General features: G+C 45.1%; 1 protein-coding gene across 1 annotated transcript in view; it reads left to right on the top strand.

The window, feature by feature from the left end:
- Nucleotides 1–14,913, top strand: part of LOC138651639 (alpha-tectorin-like) — a 68,145-nt gene extending 53,232 nt beyond the window's left edge. The window contains exons 2-8 of the mRNA XM_069741974.1: nucleotides 7,289–7,344; nucleotides 7,508–7,546; nucleotides 7,665–7,795; nucleotides 12,753–13,031; nucleotides 13,165–13,302; nucleotides 13,633–13,786; nucleotides 14,390–14,913. Coding sequence (XP_069598075.1) covers nucleotides 7,302–7,344; nucleotides 7,508–7,546; nucleotides 7,665–7,795; nucleotides 12,753–13,031; nucleotides 13,165–13,302; nucleotides 13,633–13,786; nucleotides 14,390–14,562 — 957 coding nt within the window. The 5' untranslated portion in view covers nucleotides 7,289–7,301 and the 3' untranslated portion in view covers nucleotides 14,563–14,913. The remainder of the gene's footprint in view (nucleotides 1–7,288; nucleotides 7,345–7,507; nucleotides 7,547–7,664; nucleotides 7,796–12,752; nucleotides 13,032–13,164; nucleotides 13,303–13,632; nucleotides 13,787–14,389) is intronic.
- Nucleotides 14,914–15,555: the final 642 nt, after the last annotated feature.

The raw sequence follows: 15,555 nt of genomic DNA, 5'->3' as shown, positions 1-15,555 counted from the left end.
CTTCTTCTTTCTTCTTTCTTCTTCTTTCTTCTTCTTCTTTCTTCTTCTTCTTTCTTCTTCTTCTTCTTTCTTCTTTCTTCTTCTTTCTTCTTCTTCTTCTTTCTTCTTCTTCTTCTTTCTTCTTTCTTCTTCTTTCTTCTTTCTTCTTCTTTCTTCTTCTTTCTTCTTCTTTCTTCTTCTTCTTCTTCTTTCTTCTTCTTCTTTCTTCTTCTTCTTTCTTCTTCTTCTTTCTTCTTTCTTCTTTCTTCTTTCTTCTTCCTTCTTCTTTCTTCTTCTTTTTTTTTCCTATTTTGTAAAAAAAAAATTCACATTGCACGTGCATCACAGGGGCGCTGATGGTTGGGATTTGTGACGCGCAGGGGTTAAGCTACCACATTATCAGGGTGCTGATTTTGCATTCCCACCAATGGCTCTACTTGCCTATAAGGCCAGGAGCACACAGAGTCTTTTTTGATGAATTTTCAGAGCAGAAAATGGGCCAAGTTTTCCGGAGTTTTTTATGTGTTTGGAGGAGGATAGGTCAGTCTCTGCTCCGCAATCTCTGTGTGCATGCAGTCCTAGAGGTCAGCACTAGTATGGGGAGACTGATAAAGTTTTTTTTCTTTGTGGATGAACAAAGCTTTCAGCTCTGCTACATCTCTAAATTTATAAACTTTCAGCATTACTGACTTTGGTTAAGTAATTAGATGGTTTTTCTTCTCCACTCACATCCAGAGCTGCTTCTAGATTCTAGGACATTATATACAGGGCTCTTTGCAAAGCTGCAAATTCTTGTTGCAGCTTTGGATGTGAATGGAGAAGCAAAACTCACACAAGTCAGTTTCAGCACAAGCTGGAGTTCTGGTAATGTTATTATGTATCAGTCACATTGTTATTTACAAATAGAACACGAGCAGTGACAATGATACAATGTATCAGCTCCGCCTGTTACTCGCACATTCCGGCCTCATTCATTTGTGCTTCTATTGATCTCATAGATTCTGACGATTTCTGATTGATGCAGATATTGATTTATGGAAATATAATTTACATCCCACGATGGGGTTCATCAAGACTGTATCACACATGATGGGATTAGATACACGGCTCAGCAGTCAGTATCACACATGATGGGATTAGATACACGGCTCAGCAGTCAGTATCACACATGATGGGATTAGATACACAGCTCAGCAGTCAGTATCACACAGGAGAGGATTAGATACACGGCTCAGCAGTCAGTATCACACAGGAGAGGATTAGATACACGGCTCAGCAGTCAGTATCACACAGGAGAGGATTAGATACACGGCTCAGCAGACAGTATCACACAGGAGAGGATTAGATACACGGCTCAGCAGTCAGTATCACACAGGAGAGGATTAGATACACGGCTCAGCAGACAGTATCACACAGGAGAGGATTAGATACACGGCTCAGCAGTCAGTATCACACAGGATAGGATTAGATACACGGCTCAGCAGACAGTATCACACAGGAGAGGATTAGATACACGGCTCAGCAGTCAGTATCACACAGGAGAGGATTAGATACACGGCTCAGCAGTCAGTATCACACAGGAGAGGATTAGATACACGGCTCAGCAGTCAGTATCACACAGGATAAGATTAGATACACGGCTCAGCAGACAGTATCACACAGGAGAGGATTAGATACACGGCTCAGCAGTCAGTATCACACAGGAGAGGATTAGATACACGGCTCAGCAGTCAGTATCACACAGGAGAGGATTAGATACACGGCTCAGCAGTCAGTATCACACAGGATAAGATTAGATACACGGCTCAGCAGACAGTATCACACAGGAGAGGATTACATACACGGCTCAGCAGTCAGTATCACACAGGAGAGGATTAGATACACGGCTCAGCAGACAGTATCACACAGGAGAGGATTAGATACACGGCTCAGCAGTCAGTATCACACAGGAGAGGATTAGATACACGGCTCAGCAGACAGTATCACACAGGAGAGGATTAGATACACGGCTCAGCAGTCAGTATCACACAGGAGAGGATTAGATACACGGCTCAGCAGACAGTATCACACAGGAGAGGATTAGATACACGGCTCAGCAGTCAGTATCACACAGGAGAGGATTAGATACACGGCTCAGCAGACAGTATCACACAGGAGAGGATTAGATACACGGCTCAGCAGTCAGTATCACACAGGATAGGATTAGATACACGGCTCAGCAGACAGTATCACACAGAAGAGGATTAGATACACGGCTCAGCAGTCAGTATCACACAGGAGAGGATTAGATACACGGCTCAGCAGACAGTATCACACAGGAGAGGATTAGATACACGGCTCAGCAGTCAGTATCACACAGGAGAGGATTAGATACACGGCTCAGCAGTCAGTATCACACAGGAGAGGATTAGATACACGGCTCAGCAGTCAGTATCACACAGGATAAGATTAGATACACGGCTCAGCAGACAGTATCACACAGGAGAGGATTACATACACGGCTCAGCAGTCAGTATCACACAGGAGAGGATTAGATACACGGCTCAGCAGACAGTATCACACAGGAGAGGATTAGATACACGGCTCAGCAGTCAGTATCACACAGGAGAGGATTAGATACACGGCTCAGCAGACAGTATCACACAGGAGAGGATTAGATACACGGCTCAGCAGTCAGTATCACACAGGAGAGGATTAGATACACGGCTCAGCAGACAGTATCACACAGGAGAGGATTAGATACACGGCTCAGCAGTCAGTATCACACAGGAGAGGATTAGATACACGGCTCAGCAGACAGTATCACACAGGAGAGGATTAGATACACGGCTCAGCAGTCAGTATCACACAGGATAGGATTAGATACACGGCTCAGCAGACAGTATCACACAGAAGAGGATTAGATACACGGCTCAGCAGTCAGTATCACACAGGAGAGGATTAGATACACGGCTCAGCAGACAGTATCACACAGGAGAGGATTAGATACACGGCTCAGCAGTCAGTATCACACAGGATAGGATTAGATACACGGCTCAGCAGACAGTATCACACAGGAGAGGATTAGATACACGGCTCAGCAGTCAGTATCACACAGGAGAGGATTAGATACACGGCTCAGCAGACTGTATCACACAGGAGAGGATTAGATACACGGCTCAGCAGACAGTATCACACAGGAGAGGATTAGATACACAGCTCAGCAGTCAGTATCACACAGGAGAGGATTAGATACACGGCTCAGCAGTCAGTATCACACAGGAGAGGATTAGATACAAGGCTCAGCAGTCAGTATCACACAGGAGAGTATTAGATACACGGCTCAGCAGTCAGTATCACACAGTAGAGGATTAGATACACGGCTCAGCAGACAGTATCACACAGGAGAGGATTAGATACACGGCTCAGCAGACAGTATCACACAGGAGAGGATTAGATACACAGCTCAGCAGACAGTATCACACAGGATAGGATTAGATACACGGCTCAGCAGTCAGTATCACACAGGGTAGGATTAGATAAACAGTTCAGCAGACGGTATCACACAGGATAGGATTAGATACACGGCTCAGCAGACAGTATCACACAGGAGAGGATTAGATAAACGGCTCAGCAGTCAGTATCACACAGGAGAGGATTAGATACACGGCTCAGCAGACTGTATCACACAGGAGAGGATTATATACACGGCTCAGCAGACAGTATCACACAGGAGAGGATTAGATACACAGCTCAGCAGTCAGTATCACACAGGAGAGGATTAGATACACGGCTCAGCAGTCAGTATCACACAGGAGAGGATTAGATACACGGCTCAGCAGTCAGTATCACACAGGAGAGGATTAGATACACGGCTCAGCAGACAGTATCACACAGCAGAGGATTAGATACACGGCTCAGCAGACAGTATCACACAGGAGAGGATTAGATACACGGCTCAGCAGTCAGTATCACACAGGGTAGGATTAGATAAACAGTTCAGCAGACGGTATCACACAGGATAGGATTAGATACACGGCTCAGCAGTCAGTATCACACAGGATAGGATTAGATACACGGCTCAACAGACAGTATCACACAGGATAGGATTAGATACACGGCTCAGCAGACAGTATCATACAGGAGAGGATTAGATACATGGCTCAGCAGACAGTATCACAAAGGAGAGGATTAGATACAAAGCGCAGCAGAGAGTATCACACAGGAGAGGATTAGATACACAGCTCAGCAGACGGTATCACAAATGAAAAGATTAGATACAGCTCAGCAGTCAGCATCACACAGGAGAGGATAAGATATACAGCTCAGCAGACAGTATCACACACAATAGGATTAGATACACGGCTCAGCAGTCAGTTACACAGGATAGGATTAGATACACAGCTCCGCAGACGGTATCACACAGGAGAGGATGAGATACACGGCTCAGCAGTCAGTATCACACAGGACAGGATTAGATACACGGCTCAGCAGTCAGTATCACACAGGAGAGGATTAGATACACGGCTCAGCAGTCAGTATCACACAGGAGAGGATTAGATACACGGCTCAGCAGACAGTATCACACAGGAGAGGATTAGATACACGGCTCAGCAGACAGTATCACACAGCAGAGGATTAGATACACGGCTCAGCAGTCAGTATCACACAGGAGAGGATTAGATACACGGCTCAGCAGTCAGTATCACACAGGAGAGGATTAGATACACGGCTCAGCAGTCAGTATCACACAGGAGAGGATTAGATACACGGCTCAGCAGTCAGTATCATACAGCTTAGGATTAGATACACGGCTCAGCAGTCAGTATCCCACAGGAGAGGATTAGATACACGGCTCAGCAGTCAGTATCACACAGGAGAGGATTAGATACACGGCTCAGCAGTCAGTATCATACAGCTTAGTATTAGATACACGGCTCAGCAGACAGTATCACACAGGACAGAATTAGATACACAGCTCAGCAGTCAGTATCATACTGGAGAGGATTAGATACATGGTTCAGCAGACAGTATTACACAGGAGAGGATTAGATACACGGCTCAGCAGTCAGTATCATACAGCATAGGATTAGATACACGGCTCAGCAGTCAGTATCACACAGGAGAGGATTAGATACACGGCTCAGCAGTCAGTATCCCACAGGAGAGGATTAGATACACGGCTCAGCAGTCAGTATCACACAGGAGAGGATTAGATACACGGCTCAGCAGTCAGTATCATACAGCTTAGTATTAGATACACGGCTCAGCAGTCAGTATCACACAGGACAGAATTAGATACACAGCTCAGCAGTCAGTATCATACTGGAGAGGATTAGATACACGGCTCAGCCGTCAGTATCATACAGCATAGGATTAGATACACGGCTCAGCAGTCAGTATCACACAGCAGAGGATTAGATACACGGCTCAGCAGTCAGTATCACACAGGAGAGGATTAGATACACGGCTCAGCAGTCAGTATCACACAGGAGAGGATTAGATACACGGCTCAGCAGACAGTATCACACAGCAGAGGATTAGATACACGGCTCAGCAGTCAGTATCACACAGGAGAGGATTAGATACACGGCTCAGCAGTCAGTATCACACAGGAGAGGATTAGATACACGGCTCAGCAGTCAGTATCATACAGCTTAGGATTAGATACACGGCTCAGCAGTCAGTATCCCACAGGAGAGGATTAGATACATGGTTCAGCAGACAGTATTACACAGGAGAGGATTAGATACACGGCTCAGCAGTCAGTATCATACAGCATAGGATTAGATACACGGCTCAGCAGTCAGTATCACACAGGAGAGGATTAGATACACGGCTCAGCAGTCAGTATCCCACAGGAGAGGATTAGATACACGGCTCAGCAGTCAGTATCACACAGGAGAGGATTAGATACACGGCTCAGCAGTCAGTATCATACAGCTTAGTATTAGATACACGGCTCAGCAGTCAGTATCACACAGGAGAGGATTAGATACACGGCTCAGCAGTCAGTATCACACAGGAGAGGATTAGATACACGGCTCAGCCGTCAGTATCATACAGCATAGGATTAGATACACAGCTCAGCAGTCAGTATCATACTGGAGAGGATTAGATACACGGCTCAGCCGTCAGTATCACACAGCATAGGATTAGATACACAGCTCAGCAGTCAGTATCACACAGGAGAGGATTAGATACACGGCTCAGCCGTCAGTATCACACAGGATAGGATTAGATACACATTTCAGCAGTCAGTATCACACAGGATAGGATTAGATACACGGCTCAGCAGTCAGTATCACACAGGAGAGGATTAGATACACGGCTCAGCCGTCAGTATCATACAGGAGAGGATTAGATACACGGCTCAGCCGTCAGTATCATACAGGAGAGGATTAGATACACAGCTCAGCAGTCAGTATCACACAGGATAGGATTAGATACACGGCTCAGCCGTCAGTATCATACAGGAGAGGATTAGATACACAGCTCAGCAGTCAGTATCACACAGGATAGGATTAGATACACGGCTCAGCCGTCAGTATCATACAGGAGAGGATTAGATACACAGCTCAGCAGTCAGTATCACACAGGATAGGATTAGATACACGGCTCAGCCGTCAGTATCATACAGGAGAGGATTAGATACACGGCTCAGCAGTCAGTATCACACAGGAGAGGATTAGATACACGGCTCAGCCGTCAGTATCATACAGGAGAGGATTAGATACACAGCTCAGCAGTCAGTATCACACAGGATAGGATTAGATACACGGCTCAGCCGTCAGTATCATACAGGAGAGGATTAGATACACGGCTCAGCAGTCAGTATCACACAGGATAGGATTAGATACACGGCTCAGCCGTCAGTATCATACAGGAGAGGATTAGATACACTAGGACATTTCCTGTGCTGAGTTCAGCAGAATTCTGCATTTTGTACTCCATGTTTCTTAGATGCTTTGGATACGTCCGATTCTTTGTTCTGGACACGTGTCGCAGTGACGCAGCGCTCTGGGGCGTGTTTGGGGCGTATTTGGGGCACACAGTAATGGACGGTGTCACCAGTCTGTGGATGCCGCTGGTTTCTCCTCCAGCAGGAGCCGCCTTGATGTTTCTGGTCCTGGTTCACACTGTGCAGTAACGATGCAGCTTTGGTGACTGCGGCTTTTCCTCGGAATGATGATTACCGTCCTTTATTATTCGTTATTTCTGTACATTATATAATTCGTGGCTCCGGGACTCGTCGCTCGTCACATTACTCTCTCGGGTTCTGCGCTTCCTATCATTGTGCACCAACCACTCTCATCAGCCTGTGTTTCAGTGGGGAATCAATCATGGACATGAAAACCTGGGACTGTTGGATGCTCCTGCTCCTGGGTAAGTGACAGCGGCTCATGGGCAAAACTTTGAATATATAATATACTTGACTTTTTCTTAAAGGGCCAGTGACCCTAAAATTAACCGAGGATAATAAACAACCTTCATATTCGCTGCTTTAGGTTCCCACGTACTAATAACTCTGTTCACACTTGTTTTCCAGCGCTGCCGTCAGCTTTCTCCATGGCATACCCACAACAAGGTACCGTATGTGGCAGCTCCTTACGGAGAACCATCAGACATTTGGGGGTCATTTATCAGGTGTCGGGTGCACATTTGGGAAGCTTTGCCCATTGCCCCTGTCTCTGTCTCCCCTCCAGGCTCGCTCCTTTATCCCTATGGTGAAGCTCACAACGACCTGGTCACTGAAACCGAGGACGATGGCGGCACCGACCTCATCCCATTCTCACATTCATTTACCTTCTTCAAGGAAATTTACAGGAGTTGTTACGTAAGTCCACCATCACTGATCAGTAAAGGGCAGCAGCCCCTCATTAACAGAACTGGTCAAGTGGGTTTTTAGGGGGAATATCCACCCAATATCCAGCGCCTGGCTGGAATTTTGTTTGTCCGATACAGAATGATGTTTTATTTCTGGAAGTTTTGGGAGTGAGGAAACTGTCTTGATAACGCTTTTTGGGCGTGAGTGGGGCACTCTGGATTTCCAGTCTTTATAGGATCGCTTTCTGACTAGTACTGTACTAGTACCACATGTACAGGTCCTTCTCAAAAAATTAGCATATAGTGTTAAATTTCATTATTTCCCATAATGTAATGATTACAATTAAACTTTCATATATTATAGATTCATTATCCACCAACTGAAATTTGTCAGGTCTTTTATTGTTTTAATACTGATGATTTTGGCATACAACTCCTGATAACCCAAAAAACCTGTCTCAATAAATTAGCATATTTCACCCATCCAATCAAATAAAAGTGTTTTTTAATAACAAACAAAAAACCCATCAAATAATAATGTTCAGTTATGCACTCAATACTTGGTGGGGAATCCTTTGGCAGAAATGACTGCTTCAATGCGGCGTGGCATGGAGGCAATCAGCCTGTGACACTGCTGAGAGGTTATGGAGGCCCAGGATGCTTCAATAGCGGCCTTAAGCTCATCCAGAGTGTTGGGTCTTGCGTCTCTCAACTTTCTCTTCACAATATCCCACAGATTCTCTATGGGGTTCAGGTCAGGAGAGTTGGCAGGCCAATTGAGCACAGTAATACCATGGTCAGTAAACCATTTACCAGTGGTTTTGGCACTGTGAGCAGGTGCCAGGTCGTGCTGAAAAATGAAATCTTCATCTCCATAAAGCATTTCAGCCGATGGAAGCATGAAGTGCTCCAAAATCTCCTGATAGCTAGCTGCATTGACCCTGCCCTTGATGAAACACAGTGGACCAACACCAGCAGCTGACATGGCACCCCACACCATCACTGACTGTGGGTACTTGACACTGGACTTCAGGCATTTTGGCATTTCCTTCTCCCCAGTCTTCCTCCAGACTCTGGCACCTTGATTTCCGAATGACATGCAAAATTTGCTTTCATCAGAAAAAAGTACTTGGGACCACTTAGCAACAGTCCAGTGCTGCTTCTCTGTAGCCCAGGTCAGGCGCCTCTGCCGCTGTTTATGGTTCAAAAGTGGCTTTACCTGGGGAATGCGGCACCTGTAGCCCATTTCCTGCACACGCCTGTGCACGGTGGCTCTGGATGTTTCCACACCAGACTCAGTCCACTGCTTCCTCAGGTTCCCCAAGGTCTGGAATCGGTCCTTCTCCACAATCTTCCTCAGGGTCCGGTCTCCTCTTCTCGTTGTACAGCGTTTTCGGCCACATTGTTTCCTTCCAACAGACTTACCATTGAGGTGCCTTGATACAGCACTCTGGGAACAGCCTATTTGTTGAGAAATTTCTTTCTGGGTCTTACCCTCTTGCTTGAGGGTGTCAATGATGGCCTTCTTGACATCTGTCAGGTCGCTAGTCTTACCCATGATGGGGGTTTTGAGTAATGAACCAGGCAGGGAGTTTATAAAAGCCTCAGGTATCTTTTGCATGTGTTTAGAGTTAATTAGTTGATTCAGAAGATTAGGGTAATAGGTCGTTTAGAGAACCTTTTCTTGATATGCTAATTTATTGAGACAGGTTTTTTGGGTTATCAGGAGTTGTATGCCAAAATCATCAGTATTAAAACAATAAAAGACGTGACAAATTTCAGTTGATGGATAATGAATCTATAATATATGAAAGTTTAATTGTGATCATTACATTATGGTAAATAATGAAATTTAACACTATATGCTAATTTTTTGAGAAGGACCTGTATAGGTGCCAGGGAAGCAGCGGTACAGTTAGCGCTGTTCCCCCGGTGCCGGGTGCTGAAGATGGCTCTCATCATTCTATCCTGCTCTGACGCCGAGCAGCGCGTGGTTTCCTCTGTATTTTTGATAACCAGCCAGGCAAAACTGACAGCTGCGGGCAAAGAGCCCGCAAAGCACCAGAATTGGCGCATCTAATTGATGTGCCTTTTCTGGGCAGCTGCGGGCTGCTATTTTTAGGCTGGGGGCATCAATATCCATGGCCCCTTAACAGCCTGAGAATGCTAGCCCCCAGCTGTCTGCTTTAGCAAGGCTGATTGTCAAAAATGGTGAGGACCCCACGCCGTTTTTAAAAAAAATGATTTAAATAATTAAAAAAAAATATGGCATGGGGTCCCCTCTATTCTTGATAACTAGCCTTGCTGAAGGTTGCAGCCCGCAGCTGTCAGTTTTGCCTGGCTGGTTATCAAAAATGCAGGTTAACCCACGCTGTTTTGTTTTTTTTTAACTGCGGTGAACTCATTGACTTTTTCTCATGGTGCTGAGGTCACTGCAGTTCAACCAGCCTGAGAATACCAGCCCCCAGCTGGTTGTCCAAAATTAGGGGGACCCCATGCCATTTATTTATTTATTTAAATAATTTAAAAAACAGCATGAGGACCCCTCAATTCTTGATAACCAGCCTTGCTAACTCCGACAGCTGAATGTTGCAGCCCCCAGCTGTCAGTTATGCCTTGACTGGTTATCAAAAATACAGGGGAACCCGCTCCGTTTTTCTTAAATTTATTAGTGGTAGCAGGTGTAGGCTGATGGGAGTAGTAGTCCCATCAGCTGCCACCTGCTCTCACTGTAATCAATTGAATATAACTCTCACCATTCTCCCCTGCTCCCGCTGATCGCCGTCAGAGCAGGGGAGAATGATGAGAGCCGTCTTCAGCATCAGGTGCCGGGGAACAGCGCTAACTGTACCGCTGCTTCCCTGGCGCCAGTACGTGTGATACTGATGACACATGGATGTCATCTGTGTGTCATCAGTGTGCACGTGTGTGGGATGTTTTGCTGGTAAAAAATGGACATGTCAAGGTATTTTGCCCACGGACACACGGTCCATAAAAACACACTGACATGTGCACAGACCCATTCACATGACATCTGAAAGAGGCCTAACACTGTTTATGGGGCACTCTCTTTATGACAGCATGCAATCAGTGGCTGGCACTGTTTATGGGGCACTCTCTGCGTGTCAGTGTCCCGGTATCCATATTTTGGCTGGCACTATTTTCAAGGCACTCAGCTGGGTGTACTCTCTTCCTTACATTCTTAATAGGGGCACTTTCTGTAGGTGGGAGTACTCCCTCTTTTACACTGTAAATAGGAACTTTACTGGATGAGAAAAAGTGATTTTGCTGTTCCTGATTACCTTTTTTTTGTCACACTTACACTTAAATGTTTCAGATCCATAAAGAAATGTAAATATTAGACAAAGATAACACAAGTGAACACAAAAGGCAGTTTATAAATGAAGGGCTTTATTATTGAGGGAAAAAGAAATCCAAACCTACAGGGCCCTGCGTGAAAAAGTGATTGCTCCCTAACCCTAATAACTGGTTGGGCCTCTTATCAATCCAGAGTCTGCAATAACTGGCAATGAGTCTTTTACAACGCTCTGGAGGAATTTTGGCCCACTCATCTCTGCAGAATTGTTGTAATTCAACCACATTGGAGGGTTTCCGAGAATGAACCGCCTTTTTAAGATCCGCCACAGCATCTCAATCTGATTAAGGTCAGGACTTTGCCAAGTCTTAATTTTGTTTTTCTTAAGCTCTCGCTGTGGTTTGCTGGAGTCCGAAAGCTTTTGGGAATGGCTTTATAACCCTTCTCCAGACTGATGGATCTCAATTACTTTGTTTCTCATTTGTTCCAGAAATTTCTTTGGATCGCGGCATGATGTCTTGCTTTTGAGGACCGTTTGGTCTACTTCACTTTGTCAGGCAGGTCCTATGTAAGGGATTTCTTGATTGGGAAAGTGGGCAGTAGTAAGGCCTGTGTGTGGCTAGGGAATGTGAACTCAGCTTCCCAAAGATGTGATAAACCACAGTTAATTCATGTTAGGAATCCCTTTTTTTTGCACAGGGCCCAGTAGGTTTGGATTTCTTTTTCCATTAATAATGAAGACCTTAATTTAAAAACTGTATTTTGTGATGACAGTATACATTGATGCACGTAAGCAGGTGGTCTGAATGCAACCTCAGAGACACCGGGCGCGATCAACAATTTACGAGGGCTGTTGCTCCATCTCACAAGTGGCACGTTTACCTAAAAAAAAAGTCTATCAGCGATCTCTGGGCCGCTTTAACATCAACCAGACCCCATTTGGCCTGCAGTCCTCCCCCTGCCCATGCCTGGTCCCATAGGTCCACGATGAAAGTGACGGCCCGGTTCACACATCTCCTCCAATCTCCAGCCCAGGCACAAGTCTCCGGTATCCTTGGGGTCTCTTCGGTACTTGATGGCTGACGAGTGTTTCCTTGGCCTGTATCATTGAGGGCTGGTCCTTGGCTGTTGACCGACATCGTTTGGATCGGGAACCTTGATCGGCATCATTTGGGTCTTCAATGCTTGACAGTCTTAATCTGGGTCGGGGACTTGATGGTACACGCGGATGTCTGGGCCGCAGCGAGTGGACCTGTCACTTCGCTTTGCGACAAATCTTATCCCCTTTTGGCGCACTGTGCTTTTATATCTAAGGCTGGCTTCGTCATCGCCACCTGACCCAGAGCACTGCCTAATTCTGTCCCTCCTGCAACTTTTTCCCTCCGAGTTAGTTCCGTATGTTTTTGTTCAGGCCTGGAAGCCGCACGGCATTAAAGCCTTTTATCTTGATTCTCCTACATGCGCTCTGTGTCTGGTACTGCCTATCGAGAGCGCTTTGGATGGTCTGTTAATAGCGACACTGTTTGGATGCCAGTATACATGGGTGCACTCAGTGTCTGGCCCCTGTTAATAGGGGCACTCTACATATGATCCAGTTTACGGTGATCGTTCATCTTCATCATCTCATTGCGAATTCTCATTTCTTTCGCAGGTGAACAACAATGGAGCGATCTCATTTAAACAACCGGTGACTGACTACACTCCTGACGCGTTCCCCATTCCTGATCTCTTTATGATCTGTCCCTACTGGGGAGACGTCGACAATGAAAGAGGAGGTTCGATACATTACAGGCAGACGACGGACGAAACGCTGATGAAACGCATATCCGATGACATAAACAAAATGTTTGAAGATATGGATTTTACATCAGAATGGGCGTTCATCGCCACCTGGCATGAGGTGGCCTATCATGGAACCGAATCCGACAAGGTTAGGGGCCAAGAAATCGGCAGCGAGAGAACAAATATTTCGGATCAATAAATTACTATTTCCTCCTAAATCAAAGTCGCGTGATGGCGTCCAAAAGACGTAACTGACGCTCTCTTCTAATTCCCCTTACCAGACGAACACCTTCCAGGTCGTCCTCACTGTTGATGGTCTCAGGTCCATCGTCATGTTTAGATACCAAGATATTCAGTGGACAACCGGCACAGCCAGCGGTGGAGACCCTCATACGGGTCTTGGAGGCACCCCTGCCCAGGTATGTATAAAAAAGTTCGCTAAAGGCAACAAACAACTGCAAAATTCCAGTAAGACACTTGACAATTTGAAGGTTTCTCCAAAATAATACAAATTTAAAAAAAAAATTGGTTCAACAATGAAATTTCACTTTTGACATCTGAAAAGGGAAAATGACACATGTATTTGGTGATGGGGAATAAAGGCCAATAAAGGTCTACATCATTGAAACCAGACTGTTACCATGACTCAGTGCTTATACAACCGATTCATAATGCGGGGGGCTATTTCAAGCCTATGATAGAGGGTAGACCATTAAATACTGTAATATCATTTTTTTTTCTTGTAACAGGCTGGATTTAACACCGATACCGAATATTTCAACATTCCCTTCTCCAGAACTGAACATATAATCAATATTAAGTCTTCCAGCAATGTTGGCATTCCCGGGCTCTGGGTCTTCCGAGTGGATGAATTCAAGGTGCCCGGTGGCTGTACGCACTCAGGTATGTGTTCCCTTCTAATCACAAAAATGGGGGTCCTTAGTCCCCCATTCCTCATCACCAAAGCGGCGGTCTACCATCTGGGCTTCTTGTACATAAAAATATTAAAGTGCAGACACGTTGATAGGATATTCCACCAATTTTGACCAGTGGAGGTCCAGACTTGGTCTTAAAACAAAGTCTGTGCAGCTCTACACAATATAAAGTGATCCCAGTGGCTTTTTCTTCACTTGGCATCACTCGTGACCCAACACAATCCTACTTTTGTGTTATAGCAGAGAGCCCAAGGGATGTCTTGCTCCTTTACTCCTTTGTTCGATGAGTTCCTAGAAATAGGTAATTGATGTCTACAATACAAAAAAAAAACCTTTAAATAGCTGATTTATTCCAGGAACTTATTTAGACAAAAAGTCTTTCCTAACATTCGGTCCAATCCAAATATCTCAAGGTTTTGGTGGCCAATAGAAGAAAGGGTCAACGGCAATACCCGAGCTGCCTGTTTCGACTTTCATGGAAGAACCTGAACCAGAAAGTAGAAACCAACCACAATTCTAGAGTTTATGGAGCCAATTTCTCAGCTCTTTTTTTTTCTTCTTGTATCTCCAGATAGTTTCCTAAGCTTTGGACAAACCATGTGGAGCGACGAAGGTTGTACCACCCAGTGTTCTTGTAGGCGCAGCGGGAAAGTGTTGTGCGAAGACAAGAAGTGCGATGAAGGTCACATCTGTGTGCAATCAGGTCAATACTACACGTGCCAAATCGATGAGGAAGACTGCTAGGTCTCCACCTGAAGATTATGTTATGGATCTCGGAGACTCGGCCCTGCTTCAAACGCTCGCCTTCTTCTCTAAATCTTTTCAACTTTATTACACCATATTATTTAGAAAGATTAGTTTTATCATTTCACGTTCCACCATCGTATTATGCAAAAAGTCCAAAGTCTGTGATGTTTGACCTCACATGATTGAAGTCCTTGACTTGTCTTCTTTGATAACTTCCATAGTGTCTTCTTCTGGCCTCCAAACCCATCGAAAGGTTGAAGGTTCCTCTGCAGTAGAACGATTCGCAGCATTTTTTCCCACTTTTTCCTTTTCATCTGCCTGACATTAAAATAAATCTCTCAGCTCTTGTCTTCTCCGTGGTTATTTATTTCTTCTCTATCTCCATATTGAACTTCGGAATTTCCAAGGAGGAGACGGAGGAGATTTTGATAAATTCTACTCTTCGGTCATCGTACATCTTGCTCAAGTTTTTGGACAAGAAGTTGAAGATTTCATGGTGGGACGTTGGGAGCGTCTTCAACTTGCCGAGTTCTACTGACCCGCAAAGAAAGAGCTCCAACAACTCGACCAAAAACTTGAGCGAGGACGAAGATAAGTTCATGCCCATTGGGAAACAACTGGAGGCTTAACGATGAGGATGAACAATTTGCCCTATGTTGGATAAACTAGGACAGGAGTTCTGCTCTTTCTATCCATATATATTCTTCTTGCTTCAATTTTTCTTCTCTATCTCCATATTGAACTTCGGAATTTCCAAGGAGGAGACGGAGGAGATTTCGATAAATTCTACTCTTCGGTCATCGTTCGTCTTGCTCAAATTTTTGGACAAGAAGTTGAAGATTTCATGGTGGGACATTGGGAGCGTCTTCAACTTGTTGAGTTCTACTGACTCGCAAAGAAAGAGCTCCAACAACTCGACCCAAAACTTGAGCAAGGACGAAGATAAGTTCATGGCCATTGGGAAACAACTGGAGGCTTAACGATGAGGAT

Source organism: Ranitomeya imitator, chromosome 10, assembly GCF_032444005.1.
Source record: "Ranitomeya imitator isolate aRanImi1 chromosome 10, aRanImi1.pri, whole genome shotgun sequence".
NCBI lineage: Eukaryota > Metazoa > Chordata > Amphibia > Anura > Dendrobatidae > Ranitomeya > Ranitomeya imitator.
This window is presented reverse-complemented; position numbering and strand designations above follow the sequence as displayed.